The 27,828-nt window shown below is 39.4% G+C and overlaps 1 protein-coding gene across 1 annotated transcript in view; it reads left to right on the top strand.

Annotated features, from left to right (window-relative positions):
- The window catches only part of COLEC10 (collectin subfamily member 10), a 62,975-nt gene extending 43,518 nt beyond the window's left edge, over positions 1-19,457 (top strand). The window contains exons 5-7 of the mRNA XM_063450269.1: positions 11,755-11,808; positions 12,884-12,979; positions 18,773-19,457. Coding sequence (XP_063306339.1) covers positions 11,755-11,808; positions 12,884-12,979; positions 18,773-19,164 — 542 coding nt within the window. The 3' untranslated portion in view covers positions 19,165-19,457. The remainder of the gene's footprint in view (positions 1-11,754; positions 11,809-12,883; positions 12,980-18,772) is intronic.
- The last annotated feature ends 8,371 nt before the right edge of the window (positions 19,458-27,828 follow it).

Raw genomic sequence — 27,828 nt, 5'->3', positions numbered from 1 at the left:
CTTTTTTCCCCACCCATGTCCTTCTTACTTCCCCCCCTCCCTTCTTATTCCACTACCCCATGTCCTTCTTAGTCCCCCCTCCCCGTGTCCTTCTTACTTCCCCCTCCCCCTCCCTGTGTCCTACTTACTCTCCCCTCCCTGTTTGTTTTTTGTTTTTACTCCCTACCCTACCTTAGGTAATTCAGTCCTCCGGCTCCTTCCCTGGACCCTGTAGCGTGGCCGAGCTCCTCGCTCTCTACCTCCAGTCCTGGCTGTCACTCAGTGCGGCCGGGTACCGCGTGGTACAGGTCAGGAGATTCAGACAGTTTCCTGTTCCCGGCCGCGGGGAGTGCTGCAGCCGCCTGAGGCTCTCTATAGAGCGTTTAGGCGGCTGCAGCCTTAAAGGAATCAAAACAAGCACCGGCTCTGCTTGGGGCCCCGGGCCAGCTCGGGGCCCCAAGCAATTGCTTGTTTTGCCTGTCTGTTAGCGACGGGCCTGGGTGTGACTAGGGTTCATAAACAAAGGGATTTAACTCCTAAATGGCAGAGGATTGAGCAGTGAGGCTGCAGGGGCATGTTCTATACACCAAAACTGCTTCATTAAGCTAAAGTTGTTCAGGTGACTATAGTGTCCCTTTAATATATTTACCTATTCTTAATTGTTGATAATTGTTTAGAATTCAAAATTTGTTATTCAGTAACTTTTTCCATATTATGAATCATTATGCATCACAGTATGCTTTTAATATTCATTAGCCAGCATGTAATTTCAGTCATTATAACACTGTAACAATACACTTATAGGAAGGTCTTTAATACCTCTTTAGTAAGGGCATCGAAAAACTCTGAGACAGCGTGGAAGAATGGCGAAACACGTAAGTAACTTTGTGCACAGCATGACCAAATTCAGCAGTAATGAGGAACTTTTGATAATAGCCCAGTGGATGGTAGACGGGACAGTTTGTGGACTCAGCATATAGTGAGATTTATTGGCCGGCTATGCTTGAATGTTTTTTAATCTGCAATTATATAATAAAGGACTTGTACTTGTTTTATAGCTCTTTTGCCTTCAGGGTTCTTTTTTCCTCAAGCTCTCTAACAAAACGTGGGACATACCAGAAAGAGGTGTATTTATTATTTAAGATAATTTGACATTAAATTGTCACAAATAGAGCATATTCAACCAATTGCTAATTTAGGGGTTACCATGTTCTGTAAATCAAGAGGTAAAATCCTGATACAATCCTTTTAAATCACAAATTAAAACACTATAAAAGGTGGAGATTTCCAAGGGAGTTTAATATTTGTGCAAAGGTTCTTCTCTAATGCCATCCTTATCCAGACCTTGGGTTTTGGTTGATCCCATGTAGAAAGAATTACAGTTGTTCCATTTTTTTATGATTGGTGTAATGATGCTCTGGGACAGCCATATAGGTTTGGAATGTTTATATATAAAGCAAACCTGATTGGAGCATCTTCAGAACTCCATAGCTATATTTGTTCTGTCATCTCCTTTGGTCTTCATGATGTTTTTTTACTTAGATGTAGTCTATATTGAAATGTGAGGCCTTTCATACACAGTTGTATTTATTTTTGAGGTCAGAGGACTTGTTACTTGGATGCAGGTGGGCTTCATTCACCTAATTATATGATCTGAAGATGATTGGTTGCACCTGAGGTTTCAAAGCAATGGAAGCAGATAGTTCTGCAACCGATAATTATGCTATGACAGTTCAATGATAAACATCCCTTTAAAATCCATGGGATACTAGATTGCATTACTGCAAAGTTTTAAAAAGTCAAGGGAAATGAGGTGAATAAGTATGCAAGTCATTGCATACATTGTCATCAGGGTAAATGACCACATCTTATAGGTAGCTGAACAGACCGACTGATCATGTAGATGTACTAGAGCAATTTCTTTTTCTCCAGCCAGCTCCATACATCATAGAAATGGCTAAATAGATAGATTGACAGACAGACAGAACCATAGATAGATAGAAAGATAGATAGATAGATAGATAGATAGAGAGACAGACAGACAGACAGACAGACAGACAGACAGACAGACAGACAGACAGATAGATAGATAGATAGATAGATAGATAGATAGATAGATAGACCGATAGAAAGATAGATATATAGATAGATAGATAGATAGACAGACAGACAGATAGATAGATAGATAGATAGATAGATAGATAGACCGATATATATATAGATAGATAGATAGATAGATAGATAGATAGATAGACAGATGGACCAATAGATAGATAGACAGATAGATAGATAGATAGACCGACCAATAGACCGATAGATCGATAGACCAATAGACAGATAGATAGATAGATATCAGCTACATCTCACTGACAAAGCCTAAAAAGGCAGAAACAATTGTCTGGGGTCACGTATCTCTTGTGCAGAGAGGACTTGGCAGCATTTCGGTTCTGGACTGCCCTAATGGGTGGCATCAGTCTGATATGAAAATGGTAAAGGTTCTCTTTGTAATGGCACAAGTGAGCAAAAACATTTTTGAGACCTGAGCCGGGACTAATCAAAGAGCAAACCACTGAGTTTCTCTAAACTTTTGCCTGTTCATACTTCAGTATTTCAGCAGTCTTTCCCTAGAACTATATGTTAAATGAACTATGGGATAGCACGTCATGCCGTGTATAACCTTGAGTAACCCTATTTGCTGGGACAGCACAGATCTGGTTGCATTTAACTAGCTATACATTCTTTAAAACGTAGCACTGTGAGAATGATCTGCAAGTTAGTGGCATAACGTTTTCAAATATATCAAAGACTGCACTGCCACCTGCTGACCAAATATCTTAAGTAGATTTATTTATTTATTCATAGAATATTTTATAGCTAAAACTAAAATTCACACGCACCAGTGGAAAAACAAATGTGGGGTAAAAAAATAAACAGAAATAAATACCTGTCTCCACACTATTATGATAACCAGATTCCTCTAAATCTTCAGAAAAAACAAATATACAATACAAATATTTCAAAATTGTGTAATATTGTCAGGACACCATAAGGTATATATGAGGATAAACACAGTCACAAGAGTGGATTGATAGTAGGCAGAACACATACTAAGTGCAAACAATCTTCCTCCTTCTGGACCTCAATTCCTCAGTTACATGTGAAGGAAGAAAGCAGAAATAGTGAATTTTTTTTAGATTTTAACAAATATTGCACTCACAAAGTTCCAGTAAGTAAAAGCGCATCAAACATGAGATGGTTATTTTGGATCCTCTGCAATAGTCCCCAACCATACGTAAACAGCTTGAAGAAAGTCCTACAATAAAAAAAACGTGCATGAAATAAACATAATTATCCAAGAAACTCTACGCGTTTCGTCCTCCTCAGGGGCATTACACTGTCTGGCAGTGTTCGAGTCTTGCCACTTCCAGTTTAAATCTCTCCTTTATCGCCTCCCCCAGATCACTCAGGGCCAATCTGATTTATTTTCGTAATGTGGTATACTAAATAAAGTGCCAGTACTGGATCGGAGAGGAGGTGGGGACTGCCGGGGAGAGCATTCTATTTAGATATGGTGGGAGCTTCCCAGAAAAGGTCTTAAACACAAGGCTCGATAAATGTAACTAATATCTATTTAAGTATAAACAATGACTCCATTCAACAACTGGATCAGAGGAATATACATTTACATTTTCATATTTAAAAGTTGACTTAGCTGACATTTTTGCTCATATGCTCATATATAACATGAATATCCTCCCTGTACTGTTTATGCTGGATAGAGTGATGAAAGTCACCCTTCGTGGTATTTCATTCATACCTTCACTCTAATCTAACCAGCATTCTCCAGAGTTTCCCGGAAGGTTTGGTCTTTCCATCGGGATAAAGAATATATATGTATGGACTATCAAACACACTCCAGACAGGAGCTTGCAAAATATTGTTTTGAATTAAAATATTTTTGAATTAGTCGTTTCCAGCAGAGAAAGCGTTTGTGTTTCTTTCCAGTTTCAGATCTTTATATTTTGATTTCATATTTAATTTTTTTTATTTTTTTTGGACAGGCTTTATTTTAAAATTTTGTAAAAACATAAGATCAAAGCAAATAAAGGTATACAAGCAAAATGAAACACGTGGACCAGTTTTACCATAGACAGCCCCGCTATAGATGTTTATACACTGACAACACCATAAACACTTTTAATAATGAACAAATCCCGTCTAACGTGCTTATTCACTAAATTGAGAATTCAAAGTGAATGTTTAAATTTAAAGACAAAATAACTGAACTGGAATTATTCTTACTTAACTCTGTCTATCCCACAAACAAATTTGAGAATACCAACCATAAAATCAATTAAAAAAGTATAACTAGAAACATTGTATGAATTTGAGAAAAAAATATGTAGATAAACTGTCAGGCACTCTGCTGGTCAGAATACATTTAGAAAGCACTAGCCTTAATTAGGTGAAGAACGGGAGAGATAAATAGTTTGACCAAACTGGTCCAACTGACCCTGCAGAGAAGCAGTGAGAAATTCCATAGAATGCAGTTCTTCAACTTTGGTGATCTATTGCTGGATGGTGGGAACAACAGATGTCTTCCAGAGAGATAGGATTCATAATTTAAATGCATTTAAATTATCCTAAATTAAAGGGATACTATAGGCACAAAAATCACTTTAGCTTGATGAAGTATTTTTGGTGTATAGATCATATCCCTACAGTCTAACTGCTCAATTATCTGCCATTTAAGAGCTAAACTTTCTGTTTATGCAACCCTAGCCACACCTAATTTAGGACCCCCACCCGCTGCTCAGGGGTGGGGGCCAGGGGGGAGGACAATAGGTCCCCCTCCATTATTTTACTTTAGGGCCCCCACCCGCCGCTCGGGGATGGGGGCTGAGGGGAGGACAATAGGTCCCCCCTTTTTTTACTTTAGGGCCCCCACCCCCCGCTCAGGGGTGGGGGCCGGGGGGAGGACATTAGGCCCCCCCCCCACCCCCTGTTTTTCTGATTTAGGGCCCCCAGCCGCCGCTCAGGGGTTGGGGCCGGGGTGGGCAATATGTCCCCCATTAGTTTAAAAGCCCCTACTCGCGTGGCACAGGTGGGGGCTCGGGAGGGGGAACACTTTTTTTTTTAACAGTGAGCAGCCACTGGCTGCTCACTGTTTTGATAGACATGCCCCTACTCGGGGTATAGCGAGTAGAGGCACAATTTACTAATACTAAGTAATTTTTACTTAGTATTAGTAAATTTGGCTGAAAGACCAATTTAGGTCTTTCAGCCTTTTGGTAGATAATTCCCTAATACCGTGGGAATTAGGGAGTTATCTACTAAGCGGCTGCAAGAGAAGTCCCGAAATGCCAAAGTTCCGAAGTTGCCGACGTTCCGAAGTGCTGAAGTTCCGAAGTGCCGAAGTCCCGAAGTTCCGAAGTCCCGAAGTTCCAAAGTTCCGAATTGCTGAAGTCCCGAATTTAGGAATGCCGAACTGAACCAAAATTTTTCCCCATGCACATGCCTTATAAATAATAACATAATAATAATAAAACTGTTAATAGCTCCCAACTGATTCCTCTCTTGCAACTGTCATTAGTCTAATACTATCCTTACATTTTGTGTCACTTTACCCCACTCCCTCTAGCATTTAAGCTCATTGAGCAGAGCCCTCAACCCCTCTGTTCCTGTGCGTCCAACTTGTCTGGTTACAACTACATGTCTGTTAGTCCACCCATTGTACAGTGCTATGGAATTTGCTGGCTCTGTATAAATAATAAAATAATAATAAATAACAATAATAATAAACAAAATATATATTTCCTGGTTAGTTATTGTTATTATTATTATTATTATTATTATTATTATTATTATTATTATTATTATTATAAAGCTCATAAGAACATAATTAGCTTTAAATAACAATATTCTGTGTCATCATTGTCAAGATTTGTGACACGTACTTTATGTAGAACTGAACGTTACATGTTGAATTTTCAATAGAATTTCCTGATGAAACATGGCCGCTTGTGCATGTAATCATAATAATCAACCATAGATTACACATAAAAATTATAATTGATTATTTTTACAATACTCCTCAGTGCATGTTTTTTACTTTTTTTTTGCCCCAAAGGATTACCAGCTACCGCAAATGATGAATTCCATGCTTTACTTAAAGGAGCACTATAGGCACCCAGACCACTTCAGCTTAATGAAGTGGTCTGGGTGCCAGGTCCAGCTAGGTTTAACCCTTTTTGCTGTAAACATAGCAGTTTCACTGAAACTGCTATGTTTACAATAGGGTTAATCCAACCTCTAGTGGCTGTCTCATTGACAGCCGCTAGAGGAGCTTCCATGCTTCCCACTGTGATTTTCACAGTGAGAAGACGCCAGCGTCCATAGGAAAGCATTGAGAATGCGTTCCCATGAGACTGGCTGAATGCGCGCGTGGCTCTTGCCGCGCATGTGCATTCAGCCAATGACGGAAGAAGAGGGAGGAGAGTCCCAGCGCTGGAAAAAAGGTAAGGGATTAACCTCTTCCTCCCCCTTCAGCGCCACGGGAGTATGTTTTCCTGGCACTATAGTGGTCCTTTAAAGCAATTGTGAAGTTTTATTTTATTATTTTCTATTTTAAATACATACTACCTTTGAAACCATTTATCATTCACACTTCCGTGACGAAAGTTTATGTTCTGGTAGAATTAAAACAGTTAATAATCCTCATGAACTTGAAATACCCATAGAGTATGATACATTATGTGTATAGGATATTGCAAACAATGAGTTAGTAAGAGCTACATTTTCAAGATGTACACATTCAGAAACATTATTGAAAGGTTTATACCGTATCGATTGAGGTCCATTAATAATAAATATACAAGGAACTCCAGTTAATATATCTAAGAATTCTACACAAGATACAATATCAATTCAATTTAACGTTTTGCAATTTAATGAGTTTCCGTGGATAAAGTGGGCAGATGAGATTAAGAAAAAGTATTATTATATTTGTTGTAAAGTCAGTTGAAAGATAAAGTAAGTCAATTCGAACAAGGTGAATTGAGAGGGACGGAACATGAATAGTCAGCAATTGTATAAATGTACGTGTTTTGTTGAGTAGTACATCATACATCCAAGGAATCTATGAACACATCTCTTCTTATACCCGAATAATGTGATACGAATGATGCATGAATGAACAGGCAAATAACATTTTTATCTAGTTTTTAGACAGACCATAAACAGATGGAATTGCATAATATTAAATATTCTATGTTCCTGTTCATATTCATATTAGGTCTGGAAGTCTAAGGTGTTAAAAAGAACCGATGATAATTTGCTATTTTGTACCATGAGTAGTCTTAAACGTGTGTATAATAAGAGGATTGATAGTCTTTATATGGCAAGAGTTTTAGCTTAAAGTTCTGATGTCATTATAATCGGGTGCATGTAGACCAAGTCCCATATTTTGTTGTTCCCCTGACTTTCTGGAAAAAGACGCTTACTCTCCATCGAGCATCTCTTTTTCTAAAACATTGTTAAGCTGTACCATCTATCACAATTTTTTTTTAATGTAAGTACTGTTGTTTGCATTGAGTGTAGAATAAAAGTATATTTTTTATAAAGAACGTTAGATTGCATATTAATATTTTTGGGTGATACAGAAGGGTATTACAGGATATTATTAAAGAAAATATATACATAACAATAGATATTCCAATCATCCTCATAGAATTTTACCCTTTCATACACCTTTCTCTTGTGTTTTGATTTTTGTTTGTTTTTTGTGAGAACAAATATTCTTTATTTGTCAGAAGGAGGCGGATTAAGTTACAGAGGTGTATTGAAAGAGTGAAGAAATAAAATGTAATAACAGAAGTCTGGGCCTTGACTTATGATAGGGCATTAAGATATGTCTCACACCATTTGCTGTCTACATCATATAATAAATGTTTTTCAAACTTCCTTTCTAAAAGTTGTCTGTTTTGATTTATCTCTACTTTTAAGAGCCACCGTTTAGTATGCCACCACTTTAATTATGTAATGAGGGACCTAACACACCACTGATTAGTTAGCCATCTTCAACCACTGGCTTTGCCCTTGAACTGCGGAGGTCACCGGGACTTAACAGGTGGGAGGTTCGGCAAATTCAAAGATGTAGAAGTAAGAGATTAGAAAATAAATAAATCATTTAGGGTGAGAACTAGACATAAGAAAGTACAAAGGTGAAAAGGTAGTATAATCCGTGGCGCTGTAAGAGGCAGCTAGGACACACTTAATGGGAATAATCACTAAATCCCACAATACCACAGTGACAAAAATATAGAGGAAAAGTGTGCAGCGCTAATTATATCACAAAATGAACCACAAAACATGCACTGTGGTGGTGTATATAACCAATCAAAAAACACACATACATATACCCCAAATATATACAGGATCAGAGGGTAGCCAGAAGTCAGATATGGTGAAATGCTGTAGTGTATCCCATCTCTGAAAACTCTGTATGGGGTGATGGTGTATAGATGTTAAACCCAGAGGTATTCCTTGGTTTGAAGCTTGTTCCTCGAAATAAATGGTGTAAAACAGGCACACCAATTAGGTATACAATATACACATTTATTAGTAGAAAAATATAAAAGTCTTACATATAAGTAATATTGATGCCGTTCACAGGTAAATGCCCAAAGCACAACGCGTTTCGACGAATTAGATCGTCTTCCTCAGGTGCAGCAATACATTACAAGCTTCAAACTACATTTAAATAAAAGAATAGCGCGGGAAACGGGTACTTCCAACCCGCCCCCTTCGCCCAACAGCCAATCAGCGATGAGTGTGCTCGTTTCCTGTAATCGCGGCTGTTTTACTTCCGGTTTCCAGTGCTTGGCGTCGGCCGAGTTCACTTCCGGGTTTCTTTGCGTTCCACGTATAGCCAATCACACGCTCCATGCGTTCCACCGATCGGGAATACAGTCTTTTAATGCCAAAAAGGCTGTGATGCTCACAACTCAGTCCATACAGATAAATAGTAAACAGTCCATGAATAAGGGAGGAAAAATACCGATAAAATAGTAAGAAAATAGCAGCATATAAAAAAAATAAAACAAAAGAATAGCTGCATATAAAAAATATATATATAATAAAAATGTCTGATATATATATAGTGCAAATCTTAAGGCTAAATATAGTTGTACATGTCAAAATCAATATTTAACCCCTGAGGAGAGAGGGTTTCCAAATCGAAGATCCATCTCATTTCTGTTTTATTGAGGATCTTCAAATTAAGATTTAAGATTTTCACTATATATATATCAGACATTTTTATTATATATATTTTTTTTATTTGCAGCTATTCTTTTGTTTTATTTTTTTTATATGCTGCTATTTTCTTACTATGTTATCGGTATTTTTCCTCCCTTATTCATGGACTGTTTACTATTTATCTGTATGGACTGAGTTGTGAGCATCACAGCCTTTTTGGCATTAAAAGACTGTATTCCTGATGGGTGGAACGCATGGAGCGTGTGATTGGCTATCCGTGGAACGCAAAGAAACGCGGAAGTGAACTCGGCCGACGCCAAGCACCGGCAACCGGAAGTAAAACAGCCGCGATTACAGGAAACGAGCACACTCATCGCTGATTGGTTGTTGGGCGAAGGGGGCGGGTTGGAAGTACCCGTTTCCCGTGCTATTCTTTTATTTAAATGTAGTTTGAAGCTTGTAATGTATTGCTGCACCTGAGGAAGACGATCTAATTCGTCGAAACGCGTTGTGCTTTGGGCATTTACCTGTGAACGGCATCAATATTACTTATATGTAAGACTTTAATATTTTTCTACTAATAAATGTGTATATTGTATACCTAATTGGTGTGCCTGTTTTACACCATTTATTTTGAGGAACAAGCTTTAAACCAAGGAATACCTCTGGGTTTACCATCTATACACCATCACCCCATACAGAGTTTTCAGAGATGGGATACACTACAGCATTTTACCATATCTGACTTCTGGCTACCCTCTGATCCTGTATATATTTGGGGTATATGTATGTGTGTTTTTGATTGGTTATATACACCACCACAGTGCATGTTTTGTGGTTCATTTTGTGATATAATTAGCGCTGCACACTTTTCCTCTATATTTTAGACATAAGAAAGACATATTCTGAACTGTAACCAAGGAATATTTAACATTATAGTCCAGGAATGTAGATGACTTATGTCAATAAGTACTTAATTTGAAAACTAGGGCTGAGGCTTTGTCAACACACTCAAGACCAAAACCAGTATTTTTGTCAAAGCTGTATGAACAAGGAAATGATCAGAAATTCCAGGTAGACAGATCAATATCTAGGACTAAGAGTCTTTAGTAATTTAGCACTATGTATCATTTATTGTAACAGTGGGAAGCACTTTACAAGACAGGACACAGGCAATATTGCACAGCAATACACTTTGCTGGAAGGCTGCTCTGCAAATAAAACAGGGCTACAAACGTTCACATATTTGTACTAAATAGAGTAAATACTTGGTTGCACGGGTGACTGCATTCTCTCAAGGAAGTACTGATGGCACATAAGATTCTGCAGTTTTCCACACAGGAAACAGTATGGAGACTCACAGGATGCAAGAACATCCACCTAACAACTGTATTAACCATTCCATGTCATAAATTTGGGGGTACACAGGGAACTGCGGGCAGGATAGACATGTGTGTTTGACAATCTGTTTGGGGGCTTGATACAAATTCTAGGAGGCAGTAGGGTTACAAAATAGAACAACCTATAATACATACATTGATTTTCTCATTAGGTTATTGTTTTGTTTTTTTATTCCTTATTTCATATATGTTTTTATATGTTATATTATTTCATATACACTCCATCCTGTTCACTTCGATCAGCCAGTAAATCGCTCCTGTCAGGTTCCAGGGCATTCAGCCACGCTGCCCCTACCTTCTGGAACTCTTTACCCCGCACAATCAAAAAAATAGATAAAGACCCACCTCTTCCATCCGGCATTCAGTCCACTCAGCTGACCTACAGAAACTCCGAACTTTTATGTCATTATGTTTGTATACTTGTAAAGTGCTTTGAGTCTCACAGGGAGAAAAGTGCTATAATAATCTCAAATTATTATTATTATTATTATTATTATTATTATTATATATTTTATATATATGTCATTTATTTATTTATAATTCTCACAAAACTCAACTGCACTTCAAGATCACTCTCAAAAAAAAAAAAAAACAGACAGCAGATGGCGCCAAACAAAGGTAAAATAGCAATGGCAGAAAAATAAAGAGCAGTAATGCCACAATGTAAAAACATTTCTCTTAGAGGTACAATGTTGGCAAATAGCAATGCACACGGTGATTGGTTTGTTTTATTGGCTTATTCTCCTGCTTGCTACTTTGCAATAGATCACTCTGTGTCAAAAATCTAAATTATTTTGCATTTTATTAAGTATACTATTGAGTGCAATACATTTTATAATCCTAGCAAGGGAGAATCACAGTTAAAATGTGAAATATTGTCCTGATGTAACACTGCAGTAAATGGGGTTAGTGGCATGACAGACACAACTGTTGATTCATTCAGAACGACTGTTAGAATAATATCCAGATTTCCAAATGTTAATATCTGAACCAGACCATTCTTTATATTTAACTGCTCCATTTACTGCTGGATGTATACTCCTGAACATTGATTAGTAGCCCCTTCTGCATGTTTTCAATGACATGTTCCAAGTAATTTACGTTTTGTTTGTTTCAGGTGATAAAGGGTATAAAGGAACTCCTGGACTTCCAGGAGGCAAAGGAAAAACAGGTACTTTACTTCCATCCGTTAAAATACTAAACGTGGGATTCTTTCCTTACGTTTACATTGTAGCTTCGGCGATCACTGTCCATGTAGGGATGTTATGAGATACTTCTTATTGAGCTGCATTGGGAAGCCTGTGATTGGACAACAGCAGAAAGTGTGGGCGGGGTTAGAAGAGGAGGGTTGCAAAGATTGCAGACACAAGATGTGCAGCTTTGGCAAGATGTTTTTAGATATAACTCCAATAAAACAAAAAAATGCATAATTAAATGCCAGCATGTTTTTATTTGGGGTATATTTACTAAACAGTGATTTTTATGTATTATTTTTTTATCTGGACAGCGGAGTCTCCCTTTAAGTATTTTCTGCTCCATAAGATTGTATCTTCATAAAATACTCATGTTGGATGTGTGTGTTTGAAGGGGTGGGGTGACAGAGCCGTTGCAACATCTTAAACTTTGCATTTGAAGCACAGTGGATTTTTTTTTTTACATTTTTTTTTTTTCATTGACAGCCAGTACAGATGAAGGCAAAAAACTATCTTTATCATACACATAGAGGTTATGGTTACAAAGTGCTTGACTTCTTACTTTGTGATTATTCTTGACAATATCTGCTAATATGTTGCAGTATACACCTCAATTCAGATGATTTTACAATGACCGTCAATAGTTTTACAATATAACATATAGGTGAAAAATATAGTGTTAGAGAAAGCAAAGTTCAATGTGATTATTTAACAACATCAAACGGACAACATGTATTGCTGGTGCCCTTCGTCAAGACATTTTATTGATAATGCACAACGGAAGACCTTGTTCAGTTCCTCTTGTGTCATGTCTGCTTAGTGTAAAGTTGCAAGTTACAAGTATAGGAAGATATGAAGATATGGAGCACAGAGGATTTTTTGTTTTTTCGCTAAATGCTATGTGGATTTTCCAAATTACAGGCTAGTAGTGGATGTAAAAAACATCCTCTAATAAAGCTTTGGAATCTTTATGTCAAATACAAGGAACTTGGATTCTCTGAATATCGTAATATGAATATTTGCTTTATTTTTATTTCTTTAATAAAAAAAAAGGAAGCTTCTGTGACTGTGGAAGATACCGAAAATTTGTGGGACAGCTGGATAATAATGTTGCCCGTCTCAAATCGTCCCTAATGTTTGTAAAGAATGGTGAGTTTTAAAAGCTAGAATCGTAAACATTGTAACAATGGTCAAAGTCAAGTATATTATTGCAACATCTTCCGAAGGGTAAACTCCTGCATACCCGGTTACCTTATATGGCTAGTCTATGGCCAGAGTGATAATTATTCCTCAGACTGTGCTATTTTGAAGTATCAGGATTTATGGCGGAAGATGACTTGAAATGATTTTCTTATTTTTTTTTTATATAAACTTCTTTTACCAGACTGAGATTTGAAGAAATGAGAATTTACCTAGAGCGGAAAAAAAATGTTCTTTACAATGATATCAATCAAGATACAAAATATTCTGCCTAGAAGAGTGTTTTTATCAGATCAATCATTTACTCGCTAAAACTGCATTGTACTGAACTAAAATCCAAATAGACCATTTTGTAAAAAATGTTACATTTAGATTCCAATTCACTACAATTCTGAGTTTAGTGAATAAATCTGTCCGTGATTAATAAATAAATCCTTTATCATAGATAATTTAAAATTATTTTATCTCCAGCACAAAGTATCCCAACTTGACTTATCTACAGGTTTTATTTAGACAGATTAGGATGTTTTTTGTTTTTACATAAAATTGTGAGTTGAGAACAAATTGCCGAAATGTCTTTTAACTAAACAGGAAATTGTAGTGAGCTTAGAGCCATATTTAATTATTTAGGCCAATGGCACATTTCACTAAAAATAGAGTTGTTGCTGTGAGTTGAGATTAGACTAAAATTTAGACAAAAAAAAACTAAAGTTGGAAAATAATACAGTGGAGTTGAATATTTTTTCCTACTGTGAAAATTCAGCCCAAATATCTAAATATGCAAATACATATATATGTGTGTGTGTCTAAATTCACGAATAAACAGAAACCCATAACTTGGACAAAACCAGGCAGGCAAATAAATCTCTCACTGTTTTGGGAAACCAATTATTTATCTGAGAGATATCGATACTAATATACAATGGTTTCATTGACACTATATTTTGTAACATACTGACCCAATACCTTTTATAGAAATGCCAGTTATCTTTGTATTTATATCATTTTTATTTTAGATATCTCATTTTAAACTGATATAGCCAAATTGGAAAAAAAAAGCTGAGTTTGAGAAATTTTCCAAAACTGTTTTCTTTCTAGTTTAACGTGTGCTATTTCCTTGTTACAATTTTTTTTTCAACAGACTAATTTTGCTTATGAATGTATAAATGCATATTTTCCCCATCCCCTGATGTAGTGACTAACCCGAGTAGAAATCCATCTTATACTGCTTCTGCACATGGTTTCATGATCTTTCACTGGTGTCATTTCATTTTTATTTTTATTAGTGATACTAGTAGTATTTATAAAGTGCAGACATGTTCCGCAGTGCCGTACAATACACACCAAGGAGTTCTGTACAGCGTAGTATTCACTCTTTCTCAGCTAATGGTTTGTACATTATTTTACGCTCACACTTGCCTGATATTCCTTACGTATTCTTCCCTGCAATTATTGTTTTACAGGGATCATTTTCATACTTGACACTTCTCTCTCACCCACACATTCTTTTGACATCTCGAATCATATCTTCCTTAAATTGATGCGTGTTAACTATTATTTACCGAACCCTTCATTTACAACTTGCACGAGGTACTTATTATACTTTATTTCTGTAAATTATATATCAAACCTAAGGTCAATACGATACAATGCTAAAAAATCGAGCAACATTAGGATCTTGCAGCAAGTGGCCGTTGTAAAGATCTGCTGGGAGGCGTTTTACATGTGTAACGTCTTACATGTCTGACAGTTGTTCCCAACATGTGTGCCACCGCCAAGACACGATAGGACACCGAACACTACGGGGGATATTTATCAAAGTGTTCCTAAAAATGGCGGTAAATTCCATCATTATTTCCATTGTATTTATTAAAGTGATCTAAAAAAGTGATGGCTTTCTTTTGCAGACATTTCCAGTTCAGAAACTGACAAATTTATACTGGCGGGAAAATGTTGCTACTTTTCTTTCAGAAGTATTGGTGCGGAAAAAAATATCACAAATCCATTATACTGGCAAAATGTATCAGATATTCAAAAATTACAGGACGCAAAAAAGAAAAAAAGAAAAAGATGAAAACACCCAACAGATTTAATAAATGTAACTGCAGATTGTTGGTGACAGTTTGATTAATCTCTTATCTAATGTATCCAGGGCCGGACTGGGAATGCAAAGCAGCCCTGAAAAAAAATGTATGCCAGCCCCATAAGTCATTGTGCCATGGTAGTGCTACAGACACACACAAGCTCATTACAAGCCCACTGACATAAAATGCTTACTACAGACATGCTAACTGACACACACATACATGCTCACTACAGACTTGCTCCATGACACACAAACACATGCTCACTACAGACATGTTTCCTGACACACACATACATGCTCACTACAGACATGTTCACTGACATACATACATGCTTACTGCAGACAAGCTTACTGAAACACACATGCTCACAACAGCAGACACACACACACACACACACAAAAGATCACTCTCACTCACTAGCTTCAGTGTATTTAAAGCCTACCTGGCACTGGAGGCTGCTGCTGTAAAAAGCCCTGGGAGGTGAGGACCCAATTTCCAGGCCCCTTTTCTGCCCTGAGGTCAGCAGCTTGAGATTGGGGGCGGGGATTGCAATCGGGGGGGTGGAGCATGAGTGCCAGAAAGCTCCCTCCCTGCAGTGCTCCCTCCGGCCGCTGCATCCTCAATGCGGCCGCACCGGACCCAAGCTTCTCCCTCCATAATTCCCTCGTACTCTCACAGTCTAAAGGGAAAAATACCAAATGGTATTAGTTATAGGTATTAGGGTTCTTTCCCTGGCCCCAAGTGCTGTGGCCCACTGGAAAATTTCCCGGTATCCTGATGGGCCAGGCCGGCCCTGAATGTATCTCTGTGGGGAGGATAGAACTATCTCTCATCATCAGATCACATTGAACAGCGGAATTGTTGCAGGCTGTAAAAGCTTGAGGTCTCCATTTACAGTGTGTCTGGCAGTGTGTATGTTTGTGCCTGGGAGTGTGTGTCTGTGTGTATGTGTCTATAAGTGTGCATCTCTCTGTCTCTGGAAGTTTGTGTTTATACGTGTGCGCGAGTAAATAACCGTGTGTGCCTAGCAATCTTATCTTCTCTCATGTATCTGACTCTGTGTATCTGTGTATGACAGTGTGTATCTGGCTGTGTGTTTGTGTGTACAGGAGGATATATCTGGACATGTGTCTTGGAGTATGTAGCTCTGTGTATTTTTCTGGTGTTATATAATTGTGCATAGTACGTGTGTGTCTGGGAGTATTTATCTGTACATAGGTGGGTGCATAGTAAGCCCCTAAACATTTTGTTCAAAACTATCCCTGAAGGAATCTTAAGCAACTCTACACCATAACATACAAATACCCTTGCTGATGGAAATAACAAAGACAATGGTTGATTGCTGCTTGCATAGGACACTTACACCTCTGTCCTAGGAATCAAGATACAAGTTAGTGATATCATTTGAAATTCAATACACTAATTTCATCTACTTAGTCCACAGACACCACTAACAAATCTTCCAGCAAACAGAGCCCTTACTGCTGGTTAAGGAGTAAGATAAACAAAGATTTCACGGAGAATGTGCAGAATTTATATAAACCATAAATACATTGGAAGCTGTGGATATATGAATATCTACCTTTTTTCAGTGGCAGTTGAGTGACTGGTGGGTAAGGGGAGGAATATGGGTGAGATCACATAGATTTTTACTATAGCATTTTAATGGGATCACTGCTTCTAGGCTTTCCTTGGGATCTATGGCACTACTTGTCAGGAGACTCCAGAGGTCAAAGCACTCATATTCACACATAGACTATCTCCCAGAAATATATCCTCTGGATGTTGACAGATCCTAACAGCCCATATAGTACCTATTGGTTCAACCTGCTATTTCCTCAGAGTGGGATACAATGTGATACCTGGGGTTTCACAGTAAAACTCAGTATATGATGATCTAAAATGACAGTCTGGTAAAACTCAGCCTACTCAGTAAATCTCAATATACATTGATCTAAAATGATCTCATGATGTAATATGTTAGATATCTAACCAACCAGATCTATTCCAGAACACATGAAGAAGGTAGGTAAGATAAACCTGGCTTGTCCTTTATTCAAACCGGCAATCAATACAAATCTGGGTTCTTTATCTTAACAAAACATTCCATTATGTTTAACCAATGCCACACTGTGTTGGTTCTGACATTACTAGTGGAGCCTCGAGACAGCTCCTATTCAGCAGGAGATGATTTCAGATTTACAGTTACAAGGATAGGGAGCATCTGAGCACATCTTTAGGTATCCATATATAACGAATTAATAGTATATCTACTGGGCACAACAGCAGTGTGCATTGTCCTTTTGATAGTACAGAAAACTGGTTTTAATCAGGCAACTGTAATTACTGTAAAAGGCCGGTGCAGGTGTCATGAGTATAGAACCGTGTAAAGTTATTTCTGTATTTTCAAATATGGGCCTTGCATTAATAGGCTTTCCAAGTAATTAAATACTGTTAATAAAAAAAAAAATCCAAAATGCTTTACCCACAAACATATAGACTTTTATGGAAAGTGTGTCTAAGACTATTAAATCATTTGGAAAGCTCATTTAATCGAGGCCATAACTGGAAAGTCTAGTACAAATACCTAGATTAGTTTATTGCATCAACAGAGGTGAAAGTGGTAACATTGCAGTCTAAATGACCTTTGTCAAGTCATAACATAATGAGCCATAGAGAGAGGCTTAGAAACCCTTAGTTAAATATCATGTGATAAAAAAAAAACGTGTAACACATTAGTGTCATACTCGGGTAATAAAATGTATTCTTTCCGTGTAGATGTTATCATATGATAAATGCATGTTACAAAACTTTTCTTCCTGATTAAGGTATAAGCTATAAAACAAATATTTAACATTTATTGTCACAGAAAAAAATAGACATTAAAACAGACTCCCCTCCTAAATTTTTATTTCGAAAGCAAGGATCCCAAGAATTCAATATCGATGTGATCCACGGATATTGCTCCACTAAAAAGCGTGGTTTCCACAATAGATATCTATAACAAGAAAGCAACACATACATTGCTCGACAGACAGACACACTGATGGACTGACTCACTCTACATTTCTTCTTTTTATAATGTTACAACCCTGAATTAAAATGGATTTTATTGAGATCTTTATCACTTTATTTACACAATACACCTAACAATTTGGAGGTGTAAAAGATTTCTTTGTCGAGAGTCTGATCAGTGTGATCATGCAGATGCAGACTCCGGTGTCCGTTTTTACTTTTCCTACACAATGATGTTATGTAATTCTGTCATTAGTGGGCTGGTCTGAAACTGAGATTGGTGGTTAAGAGGGAGGGCGGGGCAGAAGAAACTCCCCAAGCTGAGGGGCGTGCCCAACAATGCACTTTGACCAAGTTTATAGTCTCTTATATACTTGTCAAAGTAACCATGTCTGCATCCCTACTAAGTAATGCATCTCTGTTATATATGCCAATGGTTCTCAAAGCATGCCAGCAGTGCAGAATTTGGAATGGCCTAACTTCTTAACTGTTAGTGCATCTTGGTATGGAACCATGGATCTAGATAACCATTCCCAATTCCTTCAAAGTGCAACATATTGCATCCCACCCTGTATTTTATGGTTCACTGTTAGATTTGTTAACCTAGAAAATATATATATGTTTTCTTTTTTTTTTCAAGTGATTGCTGGGATCAGGGAAACAGATGAAAAGTTTTACTACATTGTGAAGGAAGAACGGAATTACAGGGATGCTCTGACGCAATGTAGGATACGAGGTGGCACATTGGCAATGCCCAAGGATCAAGCCACCAACTCATTGATCTCTGATTACATCTCGAAGACGGGACTGTTCAGGGTGTTTATTGGAATAAATGACATTGAGAAAGAGAAGCAGTATATGTACACAGACAACACTCCTCTGCAGAACTTCAGCAGCTGGAAAGCCGGAGAGCCAAATGATGGCTCGGGGTATGAAGACTGTGTGGAGATGCAAAGCACCGGAGATTGGAATGATGTAGAATGTAATCTCACTATATATTTCATGTGTGAGTTTTCGAAAAAGGCTAAATAACCCTATAAATCTATGGATGTCCACACCAGTCTCCAAGGTTATATTCATTCCAGACATCGACATTTAAAATATTCCTAGTTTGTGCACATTTACTACCCAAAAAAACTCCTAACTCTCCTCCAGTGAGATTTATCAAATTTGCTTAATTTAAAGTGCATAGTTCCCATTTGTAGTGTATACAAATAATAGATATTACGATTGCTACATTTACTCTTGTGGTTTATGTGCTTTACATACAATATATTGAACTAACGCTTTAATATGTGATAATAAAATTACGCTAATTCATAAAACATACTACATGGTGCATGGTTTCTTTTATTTCTCTATATTCATAGGTTTTTTTAAGGGAAATGTTTAATAAAGTATACCTTAAACAATGCAACTTATTAAAGTTTAATCTCTTCTCCCTGGGTGGAAAAATGAAGGCAGAAGGTGACTTGTTGGGTTTTTTCTAGCGTAAATTTGGGTCTCTGCAAATCGTTTCTTTTTGGGTTGTACATAGCAGACCATGTGCCAATGTATATACTGTAAGCGTATTATCTGTTGTTTTTACTTCCTAGATGCAGGTATGATATGTCTACCTCTGAATACAAGATTTTGTCTCGGATCTTTCCAATTTACTAATTCAGCCCTCGTTACTGAGCACATTTTGTTAAAATAAATATATATATTAGCATTGCACTTATATGAAATATGTGATTTATAAGCAGTACATAAATATAGGATAACATATTTGTGTATATATTGCAGAGATTTATACAAAGTAAAATTATGTAATTTACTGATCACATATAGTGGTACAGTTATACTAAGATATTGTACTAAATTGTACTATACAGGGATATGCAATACTGTGTGCTGATTGATATAGAGCCGACCCTTCCTTTCTCGCTTCCTGATTATTAGAATGCATGGTTAAAGTTTCTAACATACCTGTGCATGTGGAAAAAACTGATTTTGCCAAATCATTTGATCAGAAAATATAATTTTGTTTGGGTAATCCGATAGTCATCTATGTGGCGATTCGGCTTGTCAGATTATCGTGCAAAATCAACTAGAAAGGGCATGGAAAGAGACCATTCAGTGTACAGTAAAATATATACATAATATAAATAGTGCAGACCATATTTACATATAGATATAGATTTTTTTCTGCTCCTCTTTCCCCCCTCTACAATCATTTAATGGCTGTGACTTAACCAGCAATCATCATTTTTCCCATCAATAATCTCTTTTTTGGTGCTATGGATGCAACTCCAAACCAAGAACCGAAAAATATGCTCATCCGTTGTGCAAGTTTCTCATTCGTTTATACGTCTGTGTGGAGCTACAGAATTCAGATGATCCTCTGATCTCCATAAATTTGGACAAATCGCAACTTGGCTGCAAACAAAGGCACAATTCTAGTTTCTTGTAACCTTTAGCATATTTTGGAAAGGAGGAAAGCGGAGTATGCCATTTCATAAATCATTGCATTCATGTACGGAAACAGAAAACAAAATTGTGTATTTCTCCGTGTGAGTGTGTCTATATGTGTGTGTCTGGTAAAGTATATTTGTATGTGAGGGTGTATTACTAGCAGTGAGTGCATACTATACATGTGTGTTTGTCTACATGTTATGCTGTGTGTATTTATATGTGTCACAGTGTGTTTGTGACATGCAGTGCATGTGCATATTTGTTTTTGTGTATCAAACTCTGTCCAATTATTTCCCAATCTAACCCTAACCTTAGCTAACCCTAACTAACTGTGAAACAGTAACTGGAAATTAGGACTCAATTGATTCATTCGTATTGGCATCTTAAAGGGTTGATGAGAACTAAAGCTACTGTGATCCACAAATTGTGGGGGAAAGTGCATTTTACTAAGAGATATTCTATTTGGGTTGGTAGTACTAAACCATCTCGTGGTTCTCTGACCGGGAAATCCTGATAAGTGTGGCCGACTGTGAGTGCACTTTTCCCTGCAGACCTTCTTGCACACACTAGTGCTCTTCCCACAACTTCCTACCAGACTGGGAAGAACAGGGGCGGGCAGGACTTAAGTGTTCCCACTGATGTTTTGGTTTGTTACTTCACCCTGTGATGACTGGAATACTAGTCCTTTTCAAGGTAGGTATTGTGGGGCGAGTGCTATTCGAAGGTACCTTCAGACTGAGGAAGCTCTCCTCCCTTGTGGTGACTGGAATACTAGTCCTTTGCAAGGTAGGTATTGTAGGGCGAGTGCTATTCGAAGATGCCTTCAGACTGAGGAAGCTCTCCTCCCTTGTGGTGCTCTCCCCTTTCTTCAGTTACTCCCCACTATACACAGAGGCGCTGGCATCTCTCTCATTTGCTCAGCATATCTCAGACATACTGGTACTAAGGTTGAGTGCTTGCCCAGTACTTTGATTGGTTCCACCTATGTCACTATAGTCTCCCATCAGGTCCTCACAAGTCTGATATGTTTGTCCTACCTTTGTTATGATTTGTTTAGTGTTTGGTTATGAGCTTGGAAAACTATTTATCACTCCATCCAATGGTTGGCTGATGGTTGTGTGATATAGCTGAAGAATCATGGGCTGTTATAGATTATGGAGGACCCTAGGGGCACAGAAAATGAGGAGAAGAGACAGTAGTGGGTTCAGGTATGGATCCAATGTTGGGACCAGATACCCTGATCCTGTTTCACTTATGCCTAATTTTTACTAGAAACTCTGTGTTTGTGATGTAGATATCCATAGCATTGTATTTTACTCTATCTTGCAAAACAAATAGGTTTTCCTGGCACTATAATGTCCTATAATGCCACCTCCATTGCACACACTCCCCCCTCCCCCCCCCCCCCCCCCACCACCTCCTTGGTGCAGAAGAGGTTAAAATCCCTTCTGTCACATACCTGATTCCAGTGCTGGTTCAAGATCCACCTCTGCTTCTCCCCCGCCGACATCAGCTGTGCCTGTATAATACTTTCCTATTGGGTTTCGGGTGACGCTGGATGTCCTCATGAATAGCATGATGACGTCCAGCATCAGTTAGGCGACCAAAAGTCTATTAACGACCCCAAAGTCTCTCTAGTTTCTGTCTGGTCAACAGCCACTATAGGTGGAGTTAACCATCAAAGGTAATTATTGCAGTTTATTAAAAACTGCAATAACTACCATTGCAGACTTAAAGGGTCACTCCAGACCCCTGAACTACTTTAGCTTGTTGAAAAGCTTTATGCGTGAAGAGTGTGTCCTCTTTTTTCATTTTGCAAAAAGTGCAGATTTCAATAGAAATGTACACTTTTCTAAATTAAAAGTTGGCGTTCAAGCAGACAACAGATAATGTTACTTCCTGGTTTTGTTAGCTCAATGCAGCTGGCCTCAAGAGGTAGCAATTGCCCAGAGCACCTCACTCACAAAGACTTCTTTTCAAACTGTTTAGAGGTGTCTGTGATTGGACAGCCACAGAAAATCTGGGCGGAGTTAGCAAAGGAGAGTGTTCAAAGGCAGCAGACAAGAGATCTGCAGTTTTTACAAGGTATTTTTAGGTATACGCCCAATGAAAAATTACATCATTTAATGCATGCAAGTTTTAATTTGGGGTATATGTACTAAACAGTGACTTTTTAATTATTTTGGGAAGTAGAGTGTCCAGGGGCGTATTAGCCGCAAGGCAAACAAGGCATTTGCCTTGGGCGGCATTTTCCAGGGGGCGGCAAAAAAAGCCGCCCCCAATCGCCCAGGGCAAATGCCTTGTTAGCCTTGCGGCTAACAGACATGCCGAATGGGCTGCTGCGCTGGCTGTTAGGCGCGGGCGGCACTGGCGAGGGAGCACTTTCCCCTGAGCTCTCTGCTCAGCTCCCTCGCGCGCCGCCCGCAGAGTGAGGCTGGGAGGCGGAGCCAGAATATGACATCATATTCCGGCTCCTAGCCTCACTCTGCGGGCGGCGCGCGAGGGAGCTGAGCAGAGAGCTCAGGGGAAAGTGCTCCCTCGCCAGTGCCGCCCGCGCCTAACAGCCAGCACAGTAGCCCGACCGGCAGCCCCAGGAAGAGAGAGATCCCTCCCCCTCCCAGCATTCCTAGAGGTAAGGAGGCTGGGGGGGGGGGTTGTTAAATAAATAAAATTAAAAAAAGTGAGTGTTAATGTGAGTGAGTGTGTCTGTCTCTTAGTGTGTCTGTCTCTTAGTGTGTCTGTCTCTTAGTGTGTGTCTCTTAGTGTGTGTGTCTCTTAGTGTGTGTGTCTGTCTCTTAGTGTGTGTGTCTGTCTCTGTGTGTCTGTCTCTTAGTGTCTGTCTCTTAGTGTCTGTCTCTTAGTGTGTGTGTGTCTGTCTCTTAGTGTGTGTGTGTGTCTCTTAGTGTGTGTCTCTTAGTGTGTCTGTCTCAGTGTGTGTCTCTTAATGTGTGTGTCTGTCTCTTAGTGTGTGTGTCTGTCTCTGTGTGTCTGTCTCTTAGTGTCTGTCTCTTAGTGTGTGTGTCTGTCTCTTAGTGTGTGTCTGTCTCTTAGTGTCTGTCTCTTAGTGTGTGTCTGTCTCTTAGTGTGTGTCTGTCTCTTAGCGTGTGTCTGTCTCTTAGCGTGTGTCTGTCTCTTAGCGTGTGTCTGTCTGTCAGTGTGTGCCTGTCTGTTAGTGTGTGCCTGTTAGTGAGTGTGTGTCTGTTAGTGAGTGTGAGTGTGTTTGCCTGTTAGTGAATGAGTGTCTGTTAGTGAGTATGTGTTTCTGTCAGTGAATGTGTGTGTGTGTGTATTTAGAATGCGGGGCAGGGTGGAAGGGTTGGGTGGGGGTGGCGCGTGGAAGGGCTGGGTGAGGATGGGGGGGCGCCTGAGTTTTGTCCTGCCTAGGGCAGCACAAAACCAGGATACACCACTGAGAGTGTCCCTTTAAGGTGCCTCGGACACTGGACCAAGACCATTTCAATGATCTGAAGATGTCTGGGTGCCTTTAGTGTTCCTGTAAAGGAACAACACATATTTTTTATATAAATAGAAACATAAGGAGATAACAGATGGTCCCCCTTTAACGCAGCTGAGATTCTTGCAGGCTATAGGACTCATTAAAGCAGCTGACAGGAAATATTCACTAAAAGGAAAATTGTGGGAAACTGGCAAGGGAATTGCGTATTTGAGAGTCACAATTACAGAGCAAGAAAACATATCTGTATTATTTTGAATGAATTTGGTTATTTTGATAAAACATTTTCAGTTCCTGTCACAGCTCTTCACAAGTCCCATCTTTGTAAATAAAACCCACATTGAAAGAGATAAATTCCCAGATTTTACTATTAACATGACGTAAAGTCATGATTTTATTAAAGACACGGAGGCGAGTATTATGCATATCTCTTTCTTTATTACTCTCAGCAGCAAAGATAGAATGAAAGAAAAAACTGTATAGGCACACAGGCAACCAATCACATAACAGAGGAAGTGACTATAAAAGGCCTGTGTCTCCCACAATCCCCCTCTTTCTTGCGAACCGAAGACCAGGAAACATGAACCGACATCACACACCGGTAAGAACAGGAAACAGCAACAAACTGAACTTCAAGCTACAAAAGAGAGAGAAATATGGTAAAATCCAAACTCCAAACTTAAACTCACCAAATAAAATTCGTCAGGAGCAGTCTAGGAACTCAAACCTAGAATATAGAAAATTACCATTAGTACCAAACCATAGAAACTTGAAACCTCATCAGTAAATATACACAATAAATATATACAATAAACAGACTGGATTGCAACATACCTGAAAGTCCAACAGCATCTCATCCCAAAACCCAACATCGGGAGGGTGGGTGGGAATAATACTCGCCTCCGTGTCTTTAATAAAATCATGACTTTACGTCATGTTAATAGTAAAATCTGAGAATTTTATTAAAGACACTTAGGCTCCTATTATGCAAGTTTAAAGCTGAGCCACCATATGAGATGCAATGTGATCAATCGGCCTGAAATAGAAAATCACGAAACTGGATTCTTGCCACCGGACAACAGCCCGTAAGGTATCCTCCAAATGACAACCGCCCTCCGAGGCCTTGGACATCATACCTCCATGTTTCAAGTGGGATGTAACAAACGACATGTCGATACCAGCCAACAAGGCAGTCATTAAACCCATCGCGCCAATGTAGCAGTGGACACCGGTAGGTGGGGAGCGTGGAAGGAAAAGAACAAAGTGCACGATCCGGAGAACGTAGTGGCTGCGTAACCTCCAGGTAAGTCTTCAGACACTCCACCGGCCATAGTGTCAAAAAACTTCCTGAACGTAGGGTAAAAATTCCAGCTCCAGGTGGCCTAGCAAGGTGAATCCTCTACATAGATGACCTACGAAGGATGTCGACCGACTAGGAAATTCCCAAAATCCAATGTCGAGGGTTAGATACGGAAACCAGTGTTAGTCTCATGCATCAACCGGACCACACTTGTCATGATGACCGGATGCCGATCGATTACCCGGCGTCCATGTGATACAGAGGAGATGGGGAGTTGATCACGGAACATCCAAGATAATCCAAGCACCTCGAAAGGAGTCACTTCATCCGGTGTAGAAGGCCTTGGTCCACTAAGCGTGTTCCCATTCGGTCTAGAAGGGCTCTGAACGCTTGGAATCAAACCTGGGCAAACTATCGCCATTCTCAGTAATCGAGGGAACCATGGGCGCAACCTCCGCAGAGTAGCAATAAACACCAACGTAACCTAGTGCTGGGCCAATTGCAAGAGCCTGCGAGCAACCAAGTCGAACGGAGGAAAGGCATACATCCAAGTATCCGGTCAATCCTGAATGAACAAGTCAATCGCTACAGTCGATAGGTACCATCCTCCAGCCGTAAAACTTCGGCAACTAGGTGTTAAGGCAAGATGCCAACAGATCCACCTCGAACAGCTTCCACAACCATTCCAAACCTGGAAAAACGCTGAAGCGTGCAAGCGCCAGTCTCCAGAATCTCTTGAATCTCTTGAATAATCGTGAATTCCAATCGGCCCTAGAAGTTCAGGCCTGGAATGTGTTCTGCTGTCACCGGGACGTTGTGAAGACAAAAGGAACAGGAACTGCCTGATATAATTCCACTGTGAAACCCAAGAAACTTCACCGCCTGTGAGGGATACAGAAACTGACTTTCCCAAGTGCTTAGAAAAAACAAAAACCCAAAATCTGAAGCACCGTAATCGGCTAGTTGACATGCAACCATAAGTGGTACCCTGACAGGGACATGACCAGGATGTAGTCTAGGTAGATATTCAGACGGATACCCCTAGTACCTCTTGGTGGGACACCCAGAAACCGATGAGAGACCGAACAGTAGCCATTGAAAACTTTGAACGCTTCTTCTCCAGGCAAAGAAACTGAGAAAAAATCCTTGGATTTCTTGTTCATAGGAACCGTGACGCAATGGTCCTTCAGTTCCAGATTGGCCAACCAATCTGACGCTTGGAGATGATCCCAGAGGCAGTGGATGCCCATCATATGGAGTGTAGGTACCAAGGGAAAAACATAGAGAGGTCAGGTAAGTAACGCCGGGTGAAACCCTCCTCCCTGCCAAGGTACCAAGATTAGGCTGACCTGAAGCTCGGTAATCGCACGGCAACTCTCGGATCGCCCCTAAGGCGAGCAGATCACAGGTCTCCGTGGAGAACAATAATTCCTGTCCCCCTGACAGGCAAGTGCTATGGGGACAAAAATGCTGTACAGGTTAGGATAGAAAAACTCAAGACGGTAGCCCCGCACCGCTCGGAGAGACCATGAGCCTATAGTCAAGGCAGCCCATCCGTAATAAAAATCTGGGCCAAACCTGCCCACCACCCATCCTCGAGTATGAGGGGAACAATGGGTATCCACCAGAAGGGCGTCCACCCGACGTGTTACCACGAGGGTGGTAGGGATTTAATGTTTTCCCCCTTGATGTGGAGGAGTGTGGAGGCTAGGGTTCGTGGTAATCCTGTAAAGGGAGGAAGGAGTCTTGACATGTTCGGAACGAGTCCCGCAAATCACAGCCAGACGTGCGGCTCCTGTCATGCCCGGTCCCACCAAACCTTGGAGAAAAAATACATTCCTATTTTCCTGGGGTTCATCAATCGCTGTGAATGTCTCCACATAGGACCCCATAGGACCCATACTCAGTAGAGCAGGGCTAGCCGCAGGAGGCACTAAGGGAGCTTGCCTCAAAAAAATTGGGAAAGCGAAGACGACTCCATTCCCAGGGCTGAGGTAAAAAAGCTCCTTGGCATGGAATATGCTATATTGGAGACTAGTAAGGCCTGACAAACTTCCCAGAGGTCACAGTCTCCCCAGTTGCACCTGAGGAAAATCATCAGAATGGCCCTCAGGCCCATCACCCTCAGCCTGCAGAGCAAGATGGGTTAACATATAAAAGATAAAAAAGCAATGCATATTTGACAAAGCAGACTTGAAAGCCTGTAATAACCCATATAGGTCTAAAGGAGAATATTTTAATACATTTTAAACAAATAAAATAAACAGTCAGAAATACATTGTAAGATCAGATCCCTCTTGCAAGTAAAGTTAACTTTGCAAATAAAAACCCCATGTGATCTGGACACACATATGCATTGTACTATATCACTTATAGCTGGCAAAGCACAAACTCTAGGAGCATGAGAAAAATATAAAATGCATTCTCTGCACAACAAGAAAAAATAAATAAGAACAAATAAATAAGTATGTACCTAGCAAGACAGGGT

Source organism: Pelobates fuscus, chromosome 4 (genome assembly GCF_036172605.1).
Source record: "Pelobates fuscus isolate aPelFus1 chromosome 4, aPelFus1.pri, whole genome shotgun sequence".
Taxonomy (NCBI): domain Eukaryota; kingdom Metazoa; phylum Chordata; class Amphibia; order Anura; family Pelobatidae; genus Pelobates; species Pelobates fuscus.
This window is presented reverse-complemented; position numbering and strand designations above follow the sequence as displayed.